Genomic DNA, 21870 nt, shown 5'->3' on the forward strand with positions numbered 1-21870 from the left:
ATTGCTGAACACGCACGATGAGTACCGTAGGCAATAGTCGAGATTGAAATACTAGTCAACAGTTGACATGTTGCTCAATTCGAAAATTAGATTTTAGCGAAATAAAACATTTATATGTTCCATTACGAAACCAAAATGGTAGAAAATCACTAAGAATTTCAAAAATCAAAAAAGAACATCTTCAAATAAAAAAGTAAAAGCGAAATGAAAAACGAAGTTTCCGAAACTTTTATCAATAAATAATTTTCCGAAGACCTCTAATTTTACTGTTTTTTATTTGAATTTAAATCATTTTAATTTTAAATAAAATAACTATTTTTGCATTTTTCTGATGATGCTAGATATAACGAAAAGGTTTGGATTGTAAATAGAATTTTTTAATAATAAATTTTGTAATTGGCTTAGCTTTTTAACAATTTTTTTACTCAAGTTTATGCATTAGCCTACGATGCGACCAAGAACTTCTGCTTCGTCAATAGATTGATGAAGAAGACACTTCATTGTTTAGCACTATAATTGTTGAAGCGGGACAATATCAAAGCTAAAGTTTGCAATTAAAAGTACAAATCACAACAGAATTACGTTAAAAAAATTATTGCAAAACTCCACAGTGAGGTTTTAAATATTAAACTAGTCGAAAGTCATGCAAAGAAAGACATTCAGAATGATTCATGCTTTCATGAATTTGATCTTTGTAGTGCTTTATTAACAATTTTTTGAACATACTGTTGCTAGTTTTGAAATCTCTGAGATGATTTGGTAGTGAATTCCACTTTTTTCACGTAGCATGGAAAAAAAATTGTCTAGAATAGAAGTTGATCTGAGGTCATCGAAAAATAGCTTTTGAGTACCTGCGTTATTGGAATATTTTGCGCTTGGTAAAATCAGTGTTGTAGTGAATGCCTTTTTCCCCTCCTGATATATTTTCTGAGCTAAAAAAGAATATTGATTAATTCTCTGTTTAATCCCGATCGCCTGTTCTTTAATTCTTAAGCGCCGAGATGATTTGCAGTTTGAGCGGTAGAACATTTTTGTAAGACCCCAGTGCAGCTGCTTTTCTATAGAAGTTGTCATAAGTTCTCTAATGTACTGAATAAATAAAGCGGAATAATTGAGATGTGACAAAACAATTGATTGAAGTAAAATTTCTAAGCTTGATGTAAGGGGTTGAGTTCGAATTGAATCTATAGTTATGATCTACTGAGTTATCTTCTTTAACGTTTGTTTAAAACGATTCATGAAATTGAGACTGCTATCGATTGTTAGTCATAAATATTTACATTTATTAGATTTTTTGATTACTTTTTTATCCACTAATATTGTCTCCTTGGTTTTGTTTCTTTGAGCATTTTGTTTGCTGAAGCAAACGAACTCTGTTTTTGAAGAATTCAAATTATATTGATATACTCTGAAATCGGTCGCTAAAAGTTGTATGTTTTATTCCAAGACTTTTTTGTTATCTCTTATTCCTTATTGAAAAAACTAGGTAGCCATCAGCATACTGTTTCATTGTTACATAAAAATCAATAGCTGTGCAAAGATCCAATACATATAAATTCAAAAAAAGAGGTCCCAATATGGTTCCTTGGGGTACACTTTGACAACTTTTATCCAGTTGGAGTAACTTGAATCTAATTTTTTACATGGATGTATGTGAAAGTTTGTAATAAGATTCTGTGCGTCGGTATAAAAGCCAATTGTTTTTAGTTTCTTTCTTAGGACATCATGAGATATGGAATCAAATGCTTTTGAGAGACCCATTTGTGCACTCTGGACAATATTGTTTGAATCAATACTTTTACGAACTGATTCTGTGAAAGTTAATAAAGCACCAGCTGTGGGAAAACCTTTTCGAGAACCAAATTATGGCGGATTCGTAAATTCAAGTTTTTGAACGTGAATCGTTGTTTGTTGATGTGGGTTTCGATCAAGTATTGTTGAAAATGCACTTGTGACTGATTTTGGGTGGTAATTGGTTACATCAATCGGGTCGCCTTAGGGCTGATTTCCGTTTTTTAAATGCAGTCTGGAATAATATTTTTAATGCATTCATTAAGAATGTAAGTAAGATGTGGTACCATTTTTGTTTGATTTTCTTTTATAGCCCAGGCAGGAACCGTACCTGGACCTAATGGCTTGTTGGAACTCAACTCCCTGACAATATCATGAAATATTTTTTCTGTAATTAGCTGAGAACTGAAAGGTTTGGTATGTTTGCTTTGGTTATTTTCGTGGGTGTTTCGTTCTACATTTTTGTCCATAGAAAGTTGCCAAGGTTAGAAAAAATGTAATAAAGCAACTCCGCTATTTCAAATTCGTTAGTTATTTATTCTTTAAACGAATTTTGCAGCGCATTTACATTAGTGAAATAAAGATTTAAAAAAAGATTGTCAAACTAAAATTTTCTTACGAACGTTTTCGAGCTTTGAGTTCATCGTCAGATTATAAACAATACAAAATGCTAAGATGACAAGCCAGAACATAAAATGCAAATCACTAAAATCAAGCTCTCAAGGAAATTTAGAATGAATTTTTACATATCTACAGTCGTATCTACAAAATTTAACATCTGATTAAACATATATTTTCAATTTGATATAGCAGATGCATATCGACATGTTTTTTAATTAAAAAACTTCCATATATTGCTTTAAACTTACTTTGGTTTTGTTCAATTATAAAGTTGACATTTTCGTTTTATGACGTGTCTTTCATAACGTTACATAATGTGTCTTTCTTTCAAGTTGAATTTCCATCTCCAAACGAAGCTTTCAATGGCAATTCTCGTTTTCGGTATTCGTTGTGCTTGTCGATGGCTGCTTTTAGTGTTCTTATATAGAGCGCCTCTAGCGTCATTAACTTAAATTGGTTGCTGCATTGGTCAAATATCTTCCACTGGAAAGCTGTTCTATCACCTTTGCACTCGATTGCATGTACTCCCATCGATGAGTCCGCTTTGGCATGCTCTGCAACCCTTATGGTAATATGTCAGCGTGTCTGCCCTACATAGATGGATTTGCATCCGTTACAAGTGAGTTCATAAACCACGTGGGATTTGAGATCCTTATCAAAGCTAGACCTAAGGCTTGGTAAACAGCTCTTAAGTTTCTGAGTGGTGAAAATCGTCTGTAAAGGATGAATTTTGTTCAGTTTTTTACAAAATCATTAGAGATGTTACCTCTGTACTATAATACAAATTGTTGTTTCTCAGTATTTTTCTGTTGTTTTACGGCTACACCCGAGTTTCATCTAGGTCCTTTTCTTTGTTCTTTCATTCGTAGCTGGTTAATTGTATCCTTGACAAAATTCCCTACCCAATGCCTAGGATATTGATTACGTTCTCAAATTTCTTCATTTTTTGTTAATGCTTCAAGGAACGCTTCCCAATTGCCGGAGGCGCGGAACAGATGGTGTATTGTCCCCTGTATTATGCTTTTATTATGTTGTAGGGGTGCACTGCTACGATAGTTCAGAATTGTTGCAGTATCTGACGGTTTTTGATACCATTTGCAAAAAATTTTCCCCTCCGGTTGTACGTTAATTGACATGTCCAGAAATGGCAAAATGTTTTTATCATCTATTGTTTCTAATGTAAATTGGAGATCTGGATAGAGGTTTTTGACCTCTTCTAACAGCACTTTTGTGTCGCATCTAACTTTTCTCACAATATCTTCGACCTATCTCAGAACATTTTCAGTTGCGGACGAATGGTTAATGTCAGTATGATCATTTTCACGGCAGAATGAGCACATCCAGGACTGGATTTCCATGCTATCATATTCTGTGTTACTGATTTACTGACATTTTGCGCGGAACCATTTATTGCAATTTTCACACTCAACACCCCTGGAACGTGCTGTCACACGGTGTTCGCATTTGCGACAAGTGCTAGATTGTGTGTTGATTTTACATTAAGGTGTCTGTAATTTCAATTGTGGCTCCGACAATTTCATCCAAAGGTTTGCCAAAATCACTGCTAGGGACGCACCCATTGCCAACCCTTCTTTCTGACAGTACCAACTTTCATTGCATTTGAAGTGGACGTTGGTGACGGCTAATTCGAGCAGACGTTTCATTGTTGTTCTAGGTATGTCTGGTTTATCGTCCCTAGCATAAAGCGATTGCGGGGCAATGTTAATGTCTGCATTAACTGGAATGTTGGTGTATAAACTTTTTACATCTAGTGGAAGGAGTTGTTCGTCTTTTTCAAGTTTTATTTGCTCCAGAGTCTTTCATGCGTCAATGGTGTTAGTAGCTTCCTTTACGGGAACGTTGATGTATACACTTTTTTCATCTAGTGATAGGATTTGTTCGTGTTTTTCAAGTTTTTTTTGCTCCAGAGTCTTTCATGCGTCATTGGTGTTAGTTTCTATGTTTGCTTCTTCAATCTTTTGGAAAAAAGGTGTTAGGAACTTGTTAAGTTTATGGTAATAACCTCCGGGGATAGAGAGAACCGGTCTAAGAGGTGATTCTTTTTTGTGTACTTTAGCTAATCCATACCACCTTGCCAGTTGTGCTCCAGTGGACCTTAAAGCTTCGTAAACTTTGACTGGTATCTTCTCTTTTTTCATCATACCCAAAAGTTCTTTGTTTAGTTCTTTTTCATTTTTCAATACGATATTATCACAACTCTTTTCAAGTTGTCTAAACTTTTCGCAATCTAATACTTTTTCCAGTGTTTCTGTGTACGTGCTCCCTTTCGTAACACAAAACCCTACATCCTTACCAAAAAGAACAGCAAACAGGGCGTTGTCACGGAGATATTTTTGCACTTTTGCTAATGCCCTACCTGAAGGTGTTTCTCTGATGTTTTTTGAGTACCTCTTTGCTGCCGCTTCACTTTCGAACAGTTTTTCACCTGGTACATTGTTCTCACGCCGATTTCTTATCAAACTGTCTACGCACCAAGAAATGCAATTTTTTAAACTTGTCCCTTATTGGAAGCTTTGAACCAAAAGCGAGCAAGTCCCTGACGAATCCCGGCAAAATGATATTATCTAGAATCACTACAGTCTTCTCATTAGGTAATCTCAGCGGCTTGTCTTGCCTTTCCGAAAGTTTGGCAGGTTTACTTTGCAGTCTTTTGTTCAAAACTAACCTCATGGTTGCAAACTCGGTTGCCCAAAACAAAAATTACTGTAATCATTTTGTTTTCATCTAATTGAAATAATGAAATTGAACACCGGGATTTTGTGTAAGGTAATTAGTCTGCATGTGTTGTACGCTTCAAGAGACTTTTTAGATACTTTTCAGTTGCCAGACGAGTAGCAATTTTGGTTACCATTTTCGCTATGTTTATTGAAACGCCTTTGAAACAAATGAACAGTCTCCACTCGTTTGCGTCTAAACCGGATGGTCCGTGGCTGCCATGTGTTTTCAAGGCTTCCTTTTTAACTGCCGTGCGGCTATGTTCTCGAAGATCGCGGGGTGTTACGGGATTGACTCAAACGTGTTTACAACTATGTAATTGATACTTGACGCAGCTCTAAAAGAACTATGGTGCCTTTTCTTTAAAATCATACGCGATGCATTGATGTCTCACTACTCATCCATTGGATTATACTACGCGACTTAAGAGCAAACCCTCTTTGCCATTTTTTTTATTGTTAACTATGTAATTGAGGTTTACTTGGGAAGGAGTCGGTTGTTTCTCTTTGAACAACTCGTATACAGATGCAGAGAAGTAATTGTCAATTAAAACTTAAATTGATTAACTAAAACGAACGTTTTCGAACATTGCGTTTGTCGTCAGGTTTAAAAAATTAAATGAAATCAGTTACAAAGTATGAAAAGTTGTCTTTGACTATAATTCTAAAAAATGAGTTAAAGTAACATCGAATTTTTGAAATTTACAACATTTAAATTGACATTTACAACATTTTATTTACACTTATTACACTAAAATCAGTTCATTTTTTATTCCGGATTTCATGCAAAATTCCGGGTATAAAGCTTTCTATTCTTGAAAAACGATTTTTAATTTCGTTCCTATCTGTTTTTATTTTTTCACTTTTTGGGGTTGACAAAAATTTCGAATTAACATGTACCAGAATTTTTTTTGAGATTCAAAAGTCAAGTTTTTGTATTTGAACTAGTATTTCAATGTCAATTCCCGCCCCCGATACTCATCGCTCGTATTTAATAGCGGTTTCAGCATTTTGATGTAGATCGCTTCTATCGTAATTAGTTTTTCAACCCCGCGACGTGCATCAAGAGTCTCCCATTTTACGTTATGCGTTGTACCACAACTTTCAACGAGGTGTTGTCCAACAGGGGAATCCTTCTATTGATGCTCTGAAATTCTAGTGGAAACATGTCGGCTGGTTTGGCCAACATAGATGGAACTGCATCTAATACATGTAATTTTATATACCACATGGGATTTCAGATTCTAATCTAAAGGTGATTTCAGGGTGGGCAAGCAAGTTCTTAGCTTTCTTGTTGTGTAAAATGATTTGAATATCACACAATTTTTTCAGTCTACTTGCAAAATTTTTTTTGCGATATTTCCTCTGTATAGAACAAAGAATCAAGGTTTAGGCTCCCTATTCGTAAGACTTTTAAATTTTTAACTTGTTGTTCATTTTGGGTTTTTTTTGACCTTTTCCATCGTGACTATTTTATCCAACGTCTCATTAACAATACTGGAGGACCACTTCGTTGGTTATTGTTCAGATCTTTTGATATTTTTAAGAGCTATATCAAAGGATTGCCAGTCACTGGTCGCATTAAAAATCTTATGCACAGTCCCTTGAATCACATTTCTCTTATGCTGTAATGATGCACAGCTACGGAAATTTAGGATTACGCCGGTATAAGTTGATTTTTGATACCAATTACAGCTGATTTTTCTATCTTCGTTTAAGTTTATGTTTAGATCTAGGAATGCCAGGACTCCACTTCCGTTTGGTGTCTCAAGATTGAGTTGTAAAATCTTGTGAAGAGAATTTGCATACTCAAGGTAATTTAGAGGGTTCCCCTTTACCGTGCACACTATGTCATCCATATACCTCTTGAATAATTTCAATTCCAGTGTGTCCTCTTTTCTACCTTCTTCTGCACAATAGGAACGGATCCAAACAATTTCCTGAATGAAATCAGTTTTTGCATGATTCGCACTCGACTCCTTCCCTCGGAAAGTAACGCGTCGGTAACAGTCAATGAATGTCACCTCTGTGTCAGGAGTTTTGATCTCCCTTCCCTCTTTTGGCTTCTGCAAAGATTTTTCAAAGGATTTCATTCACTACCCCCCGCCAGCGAAGCAACCATTGCTAAACCGTCCGATTGAGTGTACCACATTTTATTACACTTAAAGTGAACATTCGTTACGGCTAGTCTCAAAAGGCTCTTCATAGCTGAGCTCGGAATCTCAGGTACCTCGTCACTCGAGTACAGTTCTTTACGCGCAATTTCAATTGCCTCCTCAACCGGTACATTGGTGTATAAGCTTTTTACATCGAGAGATACCACTAGCTCATCCAATTTGGTAGCCTATAGAGCTGCTCTGGCATCTTTCGAGTTAGTCTCAATATTTGCACCTGGAAACTTCTCGAAAAAGGGAGAGAAGTTTATTGAGGTTCTCGTAACTGCTACCGGGTATTGACAGAACAGGCCGAAGCGGCGTACCAATTTTATGTACCTTAGCAAGTCCATAAAGCCTGGCCGGTTGCGATCCAGTTGTCCTGAGCCTCATATAGATTTTCCGTTAATTCTGTGCGTTTAATAGAAAACGAAGCTATTGAGTCTATTTTCTGGCGATATGCCAGCTATGTTAGATTATTTTAAAACTTAAAAAATGTATGTTTAATTGCATTGGGATTTTGTGTTTTTAATACGAAATATAAAACCTCTAAGCGAGCAATGTTCTGGTTTGTAAAAGAGAAGGTTCAAATTGCATGGTAAATTGCTCGTATTTGAGGAGCATTTTCGCTACTATTCTGATATCTCTTGCCCATTTATACATGAATCTTCTGAAAATCGATAGATTTTTGATTGTTATAAGGTTTTGCTAACTTACTTTTGCCGTTAAGCATAGTCATTGTAAAAATATGACACGTGGGGGGGGGGGGGTCTTGCAAATAATAAGCAAACACTAAGCTAAGCTGGGGGAAGGGCACAAATGGAAAATATTCCAAAGTTCGGATCTCCGTTTGAGCCCCCCCCCCCCTCCAGCTTAGGAAGTACATATTATTTGCACCCCCCTCCAAAGGCACGTGCCATATTTTTGCATAATGATTTACTATGTAATGGCATGTGCTCTGTAATTGGGGGAACGTACTGGGGGCTTAAGCGGAAAAGATCCCAAAATTCAATTAACTAGAAACTTTAAATCTCTTTCATTTGATTGTCATTGCCATAATTCATTTTTCAGAAGAATATGCCAAGATCAAGATCTCGCTCACCACCTCGCAACCGGCACAGGCATCGATCGAAATCTCCCGGGGATTATCGTACGTCTGGACGCGAGAATCGAGATCGCGATAGATACGAGAGGGCTCCTAGAGATCGAAGTCGCTCTCCCAGACGCCGGTCTCCACCACGCGGAGGTGCACCTGGTGGAAGTCGCTCAACCGGCGGGCCCACAAGGAAAGAAGCATTCAGAGGTCCTGATTTGCAGAGTGAATTGGAAAAGAGAAATATATCTGCGCCTATCGTAGGTGAATTTTTTTATTGCTCTCGGATGAAATTTGAAGCCTAATTGTTTTAGCCTATTGTTGTGCATAATGTTTTAGCCGAATTGTTGTGATAAACTTGTTAAATAGGTTCAGAAAATGTAAATGATCATATTGATCTTGCTCCTTTTACAATTGAGCCTCTCTGTTGTCCCGATCAATATCGTCGGAACCCTCTGTGGCTGTTTTGTTGGTTTGTCTCGACAGTTGGGCTAAATCTTCCTCCATCGACTGGAAACCGGTGAGACCGTTCCTTTTTAGCGTGTGTTGTGTTTTAAGTCTTGTTTTTCACTTACAGTCTGTCCAGTGATAGTATTTTTTTGCAGTTGAAATTTTTTGTGTGTAAAAGGTTCCAGTGTTCAGTTAATAGGAGATCATGCGTGGTCTAATGAGCTCACTCTTGAGAGTGTGATGAAAGCTCGGTTTTTGAAAAGAGTTCCTAAAGATTCACTTGCCCCTGTGGCTAACAGCTTAACCGAAAAATTGATGATGTAATCAGAGACCCGAGCGTGTGTCGTAGTTGGTTTTTTTTAGTGACATCTTGTCTTTTTTCTGCCAACCCAAAAGAGTGGGTAGAAAAACAACAGTATCAGTTCTGTAATCAACCAAAAAGTACGATGCAATAATCTCACCTTGCCGACTACTGATACAAAGGACCCCAAGGTAAAAAAAACGCCTCGGACTTTGAAAAGCCTATTAAACTTAGTTCAGCTAAATTAGGTGGAGGCAATTTAAAAGCGGGAATACGTTTAGCTAGCTCTGATGATTCTTTTGCACCTTGTAACACTTAAAACTATGAGAAATTGCTTTGTAAACCGATGCGTAGTTTTATCAATGTTCCTTCCCTTGAAAATATAGACAGTATTATAACCAGCGAGTACGACGTTTACAAAAGTATAACATCTTTTCCTAATGGGTCTGGCGCTGGCCGCTATGGCTCGGCTCCTTAAGTCTTGAAAGGTCTTGTGTGTAAGTCTAATGGAAGCGCTGGGCTCAAGTTTTTAAAGGTTTAACAAAACTGGTTAATGTAATTGCAAATAAAGTCCCAGAGAACATTGGACCGTTTTTCTTTGGAGCTGAATTAATCGCGTTAGACAACACCTTGATACGGTAGACAACGGCCCCTTGCGATAGACAACACCTTGAGGAAAGTTGTTGCAAAGTGTGCTAGATCCAAAGTCTCAGATGAGCGAAAGGAATGCTTTGGAAAAACCCAAGTTTGATGTGGCACTTGCAAAGGATTAGAGATCGCGGCTCATCTTTTCCGAAAGATACTTCAAAAGCCGTCTTCCAAAACGCATGTTTTGCTTAAGTTGGATTTTAAAAATGCATTTAATTACCTGAACAGCGAGACTATGTTAAAACATGTGCATGCTATAAGACCAAATGTGTATCTTCTTGTTTTTTCAGCCTGCAGCCAGCCTAATTTCCTGATTTACGGCGATACAATAATCTCATCTGAAGAGGGGACGCAACGGGGGGATCCTGAAGCCCCTCCCCTTTTGGCTGAGACAATTGAAGTACTGGTGAACGATATGAAGTCGAAAATTAATGAATGGTACTTAGATGATGGAAAATTAGCCAATGATTACAAAATTGTGCTAAGATCTTAAGCGGGTTATGAGCTCCGAAAACAATCTTGGTTTGAGTCTAAATTTTGCTTAATGTGAGCTTTGTTTTTTGGGGAATCCTCCTGTCACGCAGCATAACACAATTCTGCAACAATATCAAAAAGTGTGTCCAGGTATAAAAGTGACAGCTAAAGACCAGCTTGTTATTTTAGGTGCCCCGCTTGGAGATGAAGTTAAGTGCGACCTTTTGTCTACTAAAATCGAAGAACTTGATGAAATATCAAACACTGCTGAGCATCTAGACGCACATGGTTTTTATCTTCTGCGAAACTGTTTTAGCATGCCCAATTTGTATTTTTTGAGAACAAGTACCTGTTTTGCTGAAAAAGACCTACTAAAACAGTATGATGATATTTTGAAAAAGGCTCTAAGCAAATTAACAAATTGTGTTTCATTGATACTCTCTTCACTCAGTCAGTTCTTCCGTCCTCAGAGTGGTTTAGGTGTTTCTTCTGCGCAATCTACTTTTTCTTCCCGCTTTTTTAGCTTCAGCAATAGGTGCCAGTGAAGCACTGCAACATCACTTTGGGGAGGAGTTCGAAGACAAAGAGTTCAATTGTGCTCTGGAAGAGTAGTTTGCAGTAACAGGAACCCTTGAGGCACCACAAAACGAACATCAGAAGAATTGGTCTAAGATTATGTATCAAAAGGTTCTTACCGATTTGTTGCCTAAGTTAGGTGAGGACGGAGTGAAACGGTTAAATGCCTATCCAGATAAATTTTTGTCACAACGGCTAAATGTAATACCTTGCAAAAACCTTAATCTTAAGTTGTCAAATCAATAGTTGGGAATCTCTCTAGGGCTTCGCTTGGGTGCAAAAATTTGCGAGCCTCACTTACGTGTTTGTGGTAAAAAAGTGGAAGCCTCGGTTTTGCATGGGCTTTCTTGTGTAAGGAGTGCAGGGAGATTCTCACGTCACACTAAACTGAACCACCTGTTTCAACAAACTTTTGCCTCTGTTCGTGTTCCCTCTGTCTTAGAACCAGCTTATCTCTACAGAACAACAACAAAAGACCTGATGGTATGACTCTTGTACCCTGGAAACAAGGCAAACAACTTTTGTGGGATGTAACTGTGGTGGACGCTTCCGAGTCGTTTGTCTGCCGGCTCCGTTGGTAACCCTGGAATTGCTGCAGTGGAAGCCGAGAAGAGGAAGAATGACGAGTATAAAGGTCTTGTTGAAAAAGAATATTTGTTTCAGCCTTTAGCGTTCGAAGTTCAAGGGTCTGCGGGACCGTCCACAGAGGAGTTTTTGAAAGACCTATGCAAATCCCTCTGTATTATGAATAATAAGCCTTAAGCTGGTAGTTTTTTGAAAAAGATAATTTCCCTCGCAATCCAATTAGTGAATGCTGCTTGTATTTTGGCTACTGTTTACGACAAAACCACATTTGACGAAATTTTTTATTTGTAATGTTTTTCTGAAAATGTGTTTTCAGCTGTTGTTCGTAGCACTGCTGCTTTTTTAAATTTTGTTTGGCTTTCAGCTGTCACTCAATTTGTCATTTTTATTGTTGAATTCCTTCTTTTGAATTGTTGAGCATGCCCGGGCTTTTATGATGACAGGTCCTTTTGACTGACTGGAGTGCCTGGCGCTCCTAATGATACTTTGTAGACAGTCTGGTTTATTTCGAAAAAGTAGAGAAAAAATTTGAAGTAATTTTATTGGTTGTTTATTTATACGAACCCAAGGTACTGGGGTCTTATCGTTGTTTTTACTATTCATATATTCTGAATTGTATTGAAGCCCTTTTTCTATTTGGAAATACGTGTATTTAGCGCTCTGCAGTTTTTCAATGTTTTTAGATTTTTTCGATTTTGTATTTTACTGCAGTGGTTTTTTGGATTAAAGGGGCTTGTCTGCTGCCTGATAATACATTTCGCGATCAGTTAATTTGGCTTTTCTCATTATGCGGCAGTTAGAGAGCCGTAAAAAACAGCAGAAAACATTTGAACTAATTTTTTTCAGTTGTACAATTATAAAATTTTCTGACACAGTCCACCTTTGGCAGCTCATGGCTTGATTTTATTTAGCATTGAAGTTTGATTAATTAAACAAGAGAATGCTTTTGTATTATAGTTTTTACGTGCATAATTTGAAATTTACGTTAGTTATGCCTTTTGCTGGTCACACATCATCAGTCATAGTTTTCGTTCGTTTTGACACACGATATTTTAAATTATTATTACTATTATTATTGGTTTAAGCACCATTTAAAATCTCAACAGTGCAGGAAAATTAAATGAGATAAGTTTTGAGTTTTCGCCTGAGTAAAATTTCAGAGGTTATAAGTTTCAAATCAAATGAGAGTTTATTCCACTCAACAGCGACAGCATGCGAGAACGAACGTCTTCCAAAATTAGAGCGAAATTTGGGAACCTGTAAATTGTAAAAATATTGAGACCGATAAATATATCGAGAGTTTGCCAGGCTGATGTACAAAGCGATGCACATACAATAGGATTTTGAACACAATGTGTTGCCTAATTGTCAGCCAGTTTAGCTGCCTCAGGTACGACGAGGTTGATGTTGAAGGTGACAATCGAAAAATGAAACGCACGGCAGAGTTCATTATTCGCTGAAGTTTTGCCAATAAAAAGTTTGGCAGACCATAATAAAGAGAATTACAGTAGTCAACACGGGATAACACTAAAACTCTATTTAACTCAATTAGGACTGAGGTTTTAATTTGATCACGAATTGACTACACTTTACGGAGATAATTAAATGCATTCGAACAAACGAAGTTGACCTGGCGTTGCAGAGTAAGGTGAAAATCAATATAACAACCTCGAACTTTTACCTCTTCAGTGTAGTCACCATCTTCGGGCAGACGTAAAAGACCATGTGTAACAGTTTTACATTTCCGAATAATCATATACTCACTCTTATCCGCATTCAATTTCAATTTCGCATTTTTGAACCAACCTTGAATCGAGCTTAAAATATCATCAAACATGCATTGACTGAGGGTCGAACCGAATACAAAATAAAGAACGGTATCATCTGCGTAAAAATGCTACTTGATTCCCAGTTCTTCCAGCTTATCTTCTAAAGGCAGCATGTAACAGGAAAAAAGTAAGGGACCAAGAACCGACCCTTGTGGCACACGTCCTAACTTTAACATAACAAGAAAGACATCCATTTATGATAACTTGTTGCGAACGATGTGAAAGATATTTCTTAATAAACAGTAACACCACCGATTGCAAACTAATCGTTTTCGCTAATATCTCAAATAAAAACTGATTATCAATAATATCAAACGCTGCTGACAAGTCTAACTGAATAAACATCAAGGAGTGCGACTCGTCTAGATAGCAAAGAAGATCATTGAAGACTTTAAGCAAAGCCGTTTCCGTTTATCGCGAGCAACGAAAAGCAATCTGATACTTGCTCATAAGATTATTGGATTCCAGATAGAAATTGATTCGCTCAAAAACAACTCTGTCAATCACTTTTTTCAGGAATCTTAGATTTGTCACAGGGCGATAACTCGACAACAACTCAGGATCAAGGTTAGACTTCTTTATGAGCGGCCTCACGACTCCTTGTTTGAATTGATTTGGGAAATATTATATCTGGAGAGTTAAATTAATTGACGCAATGAAGTAGTCGGGAGAATTTGTCAAAACAATTTTACATAACCTCGTTGGTATTACATCACTCGGTGCCGTACTGTTCGAAATTTTTGGTAGAATTAATTGCAATTTGGATGTAGTGTTGGAGGTAGTGAAACCATGCGTTGGAGGTAGTGAAACTAATACGGCTTCTATTTTCTTAACAAAGAAAGCATTAAACTTATTTGCTAGACATTCAGGCTCCCCTAGTGACTGCGGCAGGACAGCATTATGTTTTCCCAGGTGCTGCAGCATAGAATAACTAACACGCTTGTTTTCACTAGCGACATATTTTTCGAGGTATTCACTTTTCTTTTTGGTAAACAGCTCAAAATACTCCAAAACTGCATTAAGAAACCGGCTTTTGGCTTGGGAATTACCATTCTTTCGGAAAGCTTTCTCAAACTTTCGTCTCGATCTTTTCAGCGTTCTTAGCTCTTCGTCAAAGCAAGGGCACGTATGATTTCTCGGATATTTAGTTTTCAAAGGATGGTTCTTATCGACATAGCCGATATCGTTCATTAAAACACTGTTCCAAACATTTTCAGGATTATCTCTGTCGATCGAAGCAACAATTTTCTGCAAACGCTACCACGTCAAAATTTCGCCATTTTCTGCAGGAAGCCTTCTTTACAGCTAAATTTTCGTGCTTTTGCAGAAGGTCAAAGTGAAACACTCCATGATCAGAGCTTGTAATGAAACTTACAAGAGGTTCTGATACTTCAACCTCCTCGGATGTAATAACCTGGTCTAAAATTCTACCACCTTTGTGAGTAGGCACGGTAACTTGCTTTTGCAAACCAAATTCATCCAAAAAAGAAGTCCAATTTCTTGTCGCATCATTTGATAGCAGCATAGAAATATTGATATGGCCTTCAATAAGTAAATTTTTGAACAACAGCACTTTCTCCTCAATAATCGATGATAATTCGTATTTACAAGACGGTATTTACAAACCAAAAGATACACTGACTTGCCCAGCGTAAATTCAAAAAAATCCACCCCCGCGTTTGTAAAACACTCCTTTGAAAAATTATCGACACGCAAATTTCTATCATAGAACACTGCTAATCCTCCGCCACTTTTTTCTTTTCTGTTTGCACTTAAGTAGTAATAGCCAATTGGGCAACACTGCTGGAGATAAAAGTCATCATTTGCGTTATCTTTGATCCATGTTTCTTTTAAAATTATGAGGTTAAAACCATTAGTTTCAATAAGATTTCTTATTTGCGAGGTCTTGTTGCGAACCGATCTTGCGTTATGTAAACATACTTTTACACGGTCATTGACAGTTTTGAAATTTGCTAGTCATGTATCACAGGAGGCCAGCCATTCCCTCGCTTTCTGATTTGAATAAAATTGTGAAAATGAATCATTTTCGGGCCAGAAATCGGGAGATTCAGCTTGATCATTATCGAATTTGAATACACAGTGGAAAGGTTTCAGACGAGAATCTTCCCTAGATATTTCACGGATACACAGTAGATCAGCTCCCTTGTTCTTGCAATATTCTCTTATATCATCCGTAGAGACAGAGTTGCTGAAACGACCAAAGAGATGCCGTCTTTTCGGTGGTCTTTTAATTGCACTGACTGTCGTCTGATGATTAATATTTGTGCCCGTCTTGAAAACTTTCGGTTTTGTCTTGAGACTCTTTACCGGCAAGCACATTTTCATTGCCTTCAGTTTTTCGTTTCTTTGAATTACGATCGCTAGCAGTACTGTCAGTCCGGTTTCTGAAAGTAGCTCTAAGATACGGGTAATCTGGTTTCTTCAGAGAATTTATCCAGCTTCAGTGATTGAATTTCAGAAATCAGCGAGTCTACTTTCTCTAATTAAACTTCAAGAGCAGATATTCGATCAAAGGCGGATAACTGTTGTAAAAGTTGGCAGAAAACTCGGACAGGACCAAATATCATTCGAATGCAACTTGTCTGAGCAATTCCAAGGCACGATCCATGAACACATTAGATTTACATCGAACGCAGATAACACGTTCTTGTTCTGTACATAAACCCATGCACACAGTGCATGGCGAATCGGATGGGGGAGGCGGCGGGGACAAAGCCGTTATTGTTTGGGACAATTAAATAAAGTCCGAAGACTGCAGTAAGCGCGGAATAAGTCCTAATTAAAGAAATAATCTAAATCCTTTTATCTAAATAAATAACTATAAGACAAGTAAATCAGTCGAACAAATGCGGAGAATCCTCGCGCCAAATGTTGACTGAGAAAATAACCTAATGTAACCAAAACTCAAACAATTGCGAAGAATCCTTGCGCCAAAAGTTTGATCTCGGAAGTCAGGGCTTCAGTGTTCGTTAAATACTACACCGTTTGCAATAGTCGAATATGAAGCATGCAAGTTTCTTCCGCCGGAATATGAAATCCCCGGTAACTGGGGCTACCTAAACAAAGTCCGGTCTCTGACACAACAGTAAACAATTACAATCAAGAGCTGAAACAGAATTAAATAGCCTCCCGGGTGCACGTGGAGACTGTGTTTATCACAACAATTAGGCTGAGTTTGTTCAAATGCTTACTTTTCGGTGGGGACGATCCTTCGAGTCGTTTCCAAAGTTTTACAAAATTGTTTTTCAGGACTTCTGCTATGCATTGACCAGGTTCAATTTGTTCAAGCTTTTCAGCTAGAAGTAAAATTAATTTCAATCAGGCGTAATTGGAATGAGTTAAATGAAAACCAAAACAGTTAAAAATATCATAAATCAGTTCAAACGCATGAAATTTTTGAAGTTTCTGTTTTTAAGAGTGATCGTGTCGTCTACGTTGGAGATCTGGAATATAAATGAGATCTCACGGATCTTTTTTTCTCACAGCATTCAAAATACAGATGCAATCAATAAGCAAAACGTTCTGACGCAGTGTTCTAAATGCTCTGTTTCTAAAAAAATATCAACGATTTCTTCATGAAGTTTTTTGTGGTTCTTCGCTTCGTTATCTAATGAGGTGATAGTTAATGATTTGCGTTCACTGTTAGTGTTTTTCATGAATTGCACTTTTTGTTTTGAGACAAAAACTATTAGCGAGATTTTGCGTTGATTTTTCATAGTTTAGTCCAATTATTGACAATCTTCATTGGTGGCTGATGAGGCTAGGATGAATATATTTATTGATTTGAAATCATAGTGTGGTTTTTTTGACCTTAAGTTCTTTCTACTTTTTTTGCTTGTCACTGGCCTTGTAGTTGCTTTTTCTCGAAAATAACTGTTCGCATTGGACTTCTAGTGCGGCGTAACTGTCGTCAATTTATCGGCTTCAACTGTCAGCTATCGTTTTCATTGACTTGGATACCATTTGTTTTAAATGTTTTTCCTTCATTTTGTTTTCTTTTTTTTTACCTAAAGGAACTGCTGATGGCTCATTGATAACTTCTTGTCTTGGTTAAGTGTTTTAGCGTGTAGTTTTATTTTTTCTTAATTTGACTTCACCAGTTTTAAAGAAAACTTTTTTGTTTTGTATACTCCCTCCAATGACGTGCAGTGTTAGCTTTTATATAAATTGTTTTTTATGTTTTTTGTTTGTTTTTGCGCATACCAGATAATGTATTTTGTTTGCTGATTGTCGTAGTTTGATGTTGCTGAAAAAATGACAATAGTCAGTTCTCTAGTAGTTTCATTTTTTTTGGATTGCAACTAGAACTTGTCCTGCTAAGTTTTTTCGTGAATATTATTGATACGACCATATGGCGTCACGATCTCTTCGAGAAGTCGCCTTTTTGTTCAACAATTCGACCGGTTTTGACTCAGTTCCGCGCGTGATGCAATGTGATTTTCCCTTTATTGGGTCGGTTAATTGTTCATTTGCGTGAAAATGTTTTTTGCTTTTTGTCGCATGACTTACCTCACTCTCAGAGATTACTTTCTTGACTATCAAAATGACTTTATTTTAATTCAAAGAGATAAAGTAAAGTGAGTGTATATCATTGTAATTGAAGGTTATCTGAAAGCAACTAACGGAAGCACCAATAAGTTGATCAGATTCTTAAGCAAAATGTAACATCCCAGCAATTAATAAAAAGAAGAGAAATTTTTGTTTTTCGGTCTATTTTATTTTTGAGATTGCAGATCTACAAAGTTATCGCGGCTGTTTTCTGGCAATCTGCCAGCTATGTATTGGTTTTGAGAAATAATACTTACTTTAATTAGTCTATATTTTTAGAATGCTTTGAAAAATTATTAATAGCCGCACAGCGATAGCTGGGGCTATTATTGGCCTTCGCTTGGTTTTTTACAATTCAAAGAATTTGAATTGTATTGGGGCGCTGTCTTTTTTTAAAGATCTGTTCACACATTTTCATGATTTTTGAAGTCAACTTGGAGTAGTGATTTTGGTCACGCCGAAACAGGAAATGGAGCAAAAAAGCGAGTGGTTTTGCGGCGTGAATTTTTTTCGCTCTAATTTTAAAGTAGAGTGAGAAAACGGTGTTTGAACAAAATTTTGGTTTCTTGGTAGTGGTTTTTTGTTCACATGCGGCAGTTCCACTCTGATTTTTACTGTTTTTTCGATTTTTCGTATCGGATTTTTTTGTAAATGGTTTTTCCATTCCATTCACAGCCATTCTAGGCCTAGTTTTTTGTTTAAATTGAATTTTCATTTCTCGCTAGTGGTTTTTTGTGTTCACATGCTGCATTTTAACATTAATTTTATGTTTTCTTATTTTTGTATCTGATTTTTTTTTCAAAAATGATTTTCTCAATTAATTTATAGTTCATTCTAGGTCTAGTTTTTTCTGTTTAGTCAATGAAAATTCTTTGAATTGTACGTCAGGACTTGTCCTGCTATGTTTTTTTATTTCGTCGTCGCGATTTTTGTTACGACCATATGACGTCACAACCACTTCAAATCTGCTTTTTGTTCATTCGTTCATGCAATTTCAACTGAAGTGCATGTGTGACGTCATTTTTCGCTCTTAGTGGAGCGAGTTTTTTCGTTCATTCGCGTGATTAAATTTTTGGTCACATTTGACTTACCTCACTCTCAAAAATGACTTCCTCACTTTGAAATTGACTTTTATTTACTTTAATTCCAAGAGATAAGCTCAAATGGGTGTGTGTGTCACTCTAAATGAAGGTTATTTGAGAGCAGCTAATAGAGGCAGCAAAAACTAATACAGATTTTTAATCAAAATATATATAACATATCAGCCTTCAATGAAAAGACGAATTTTTTTGGTCTGTCTTTTTTACTGTTTTTTTGAGACTGCAGATCTACGAAGCTATTGCGTCTATTTTCTGGCAATCTGCCAGCTATGTTTTTCCTTTACAAAAAGAAAGAACCTGCCGTATATTATCGATAATTTTCTTTGAAACTATTAGGACAGTTGAAGACAATCATTAGCTGTATTTATTTCTGCCTCATATTGTTTCTCTTCATTTATGTTGACTTTTTCGATGTTCTTTTGCTGTATGTTAATTGGCGGTTGATATTCGACTTTCCTTTCTAAAATGTTGATAGAAATATATTAGTTTTGTAGTGGTTGAATTGAACTTCTTTAGGCTGCAAGAGTAAAATAAATATTATTTATTCAACCAACACTATAAAAGAGGAAGTTATTCGAAAAGGACCTGAAAGCGAACAGGTTATGAAATGGTTTTAATATACTGATTTGATTTCCTATTTCTGTGTTAGGAGATGGTGTCTAACCACAAAGTGAGTAAGAATGTGGTGGCAGTGGAGGACATGTCTGAAGCAGACAAGGAGATGATGAAGGTCATGGGATTTTGTAATTTCGACACCACCAAGAACTCACAGACTGATCAATCTGATAACCAGGTTAGATATGACAATATATCATCTATTAACTACTATGTTGGTTCCCAATCAATTCGTTTAGTTCAATTCTATGTATATTGAAAGACTACTACAAATAGTGTGGAGAGAATAGTTCTGCAAAAATCAGTTTTGCGAATTTGGAATTTTTATGCTCAGTAATCTGCGATAGGGAATGTAACACTCCGCTCCGTGTAATTGAAGAAGTGAAAACAATTCTGTTCGCTGAAAAGAAATAAATTGATAAAATTTAGCAAGACTGATGTTGAATTTCTGTTTTCAATTGGGTACAGATCCAATAGTAGGAACAACTATAGCTTCGCATTGAAGCCTTCTTTGTTTTTGAGATGCTAAAGTAATTAACTAAATTAAGCGTTCTAAATGTAGCATTACGTGGTTAGGGTATAAGCTTTACGAGAATTTGCTACGGTATTTTGCCGAGCTAAGATAGATAAGTAATTTTCGATTTTTTTAGTGGTAATGTGAACATAGTTCAGACGCTTATTTGCTCTGATGGCCAAAAATGAGAAACGTAACTGAAGAGAACGTCGTGTTTGAATATTGGCCTTTTCCATGGGATGCAAAAAGTTGCCGCTTACTCAATTTTTTTGATTGGGGATAACTATTGATCTGGATTTTCTCGTAGACAATTGTGACAACTTTCTTTTGATTAGACTCATTGATACCACTATACCCTCAAATGACAACTTCACATGGTAATTTGTCTGTTTTTGAAATCTTCATCAGTCTACACTTTTTTAGTTCAGTATGAATTGACAGATTTTTGATAAAATTTTATTAGTTTAATTGCATTCAATAAATACTGGAACAAAGTTTTCCTACGGATAAAAGCGGGATAATTTTGCCAAGTATCGGCTGCGTTAAATTCAGTCTTACTTGAAATTTGTTCAACTCGATCATAGGGTTCTTAAAATTCCAGTGCTTCTCATGACAAATGATGAAGTCTTGATCAACAACAATTCATGAAAAAAATCAAAAGAAACGGTCAAAAATATTGACTAATATAGTTTAAGTTCTGTCAACGAGTGAATATTGTGTATAAACTGAAATTCAGACGTGGCACGTTCACTCAATAAAAGCTTCCCAAAAACTGGCCAGCATTTGTTATTGTTCTCAAACGAAGATTGTAGCAATTATATTAGTCCTCTGGTCGATGCGATATTTTGTTTAACCGTTTTTTCGTCTGACCCTTTTTGCGTCCTCAAAAAGGGATAAACAGGTAAATCTCTGAGGGCATTAAGTGGCTGAGCAGCTCTTTTAGAGCCCCACTAATCTCTAAGTGTGCGGTTCACCGAAACTTTTAAGAAACAAATTCAGGTTGTAAATGGCGGTTCTTCATCTTAAAGAGTTCAACCCCCTCCCTTAGTCACCGGCGCACCACAATTTGCCCTACATTAGTCGGTTTGGTTTGTTTTTTATTACTTGAAAGTTGATTTTAAATGATAAATTCGGTTGGGTTCTGTCTTAATTTTTTTTCTAAATGTAGTTGCAGTTAATATAGTTGCAACCTGCGGGTATGAGTCAAAATTTTCCTGAATCAAAGATTTTATGATTGTTTTTATGCTTGTGTGACATTTAATAGTTTTCGCGTTGAATTTCAGAGTGCAGCCGCCGTTGCAATCAAGAGGAATTACAGGCAGTACATGAACAGAAAAGGAGGATTTAACAGGCCGTTGGACTTTGTGGCATAAGGTTGCAATATGAATGTACTGTGTGCGACCTGTTGAAGTTTGCCGGATCCCTGGGATTAGTTTTTCCTGGTCAAGGAGATACTGAACGAAAAACTCCAAGCTGAACTCCCATGATTTTCAAAACTTATGGGCTATTAAACATTTTAAATTAGTTTCATTTGTCGTCAAAAATTTAGATTTTAACAGTCGCTGTTTTCATAATGAAAAATTGCACCAGTTAGCCTAGTATTAGCAACAACGTGTAGCCAAGTAAAATGTGACTGGCTATATGGGTTGAATGAACTTTTTGAATTAACAGCTGCTTGAAATGTCAATGTCCCATTTAAAAAGTGATCTTGGTAATCAACATTTTCAAGGCTGCTAACTTGCCTGAACATTATTAATAGCCGCACAGCGATAGCTGGGGCTATTATTGGCCTTCTCTTGGTTTTTTTTACAATTCA

At 36.7% G+C, this 21870-nt stretch overlaps 1 protein-coding gene across 2 annotated transcripts in view; it reads left to right on the forward strand.

Annotated features, from left to right (window-relative positions):
- The window catches only part of LOC142337910 (uncharacterized), a 218721-nt gene extending 197106 nt beyond the window's left edge, over positions 1 to 21615 (forward strand). For both annotated transcript variants that reach the window (XM_075387545.1, XM_075387546.1), the window contains exons 2-4: positions 8370 to 8653; positions 19575 to 19718; positions 21338 to 21615. In XM_075387545.1, coding sequence (XP_075243660.1) covers positions 8378 to 8653; positions 19575 to 19718; positions 21338 to 21427 — 510 coding nt within the window. In that variant the 5' untranslated portion in view covers positions 8370 to 8377 and the 3' untranslated portion in view covers positions 21428 to 21615. The remainder of the gene's footprint in view (positions 1 to 8369; positions 8654 to 19574; positions 19719 to 21337) is intronic.
- Positions 21616 to 21870: the final 255 nt, after the last annotated feature.

Source organism: Convolutriloba macropyga, chromosome 4, assembly GCF_964194025.1.
Source record: "Convolutriloba macropyga chromosome 4, txConMacr16.3, whole genome shotgun sequence".
NCBI classification, from domain to species: domain Eukaryota; kingdom Metazoa; phylum Xenacoelomorpha; order Acoela; family Convolutidae; genus Convolutriloba; species Convolutriloba macropyga.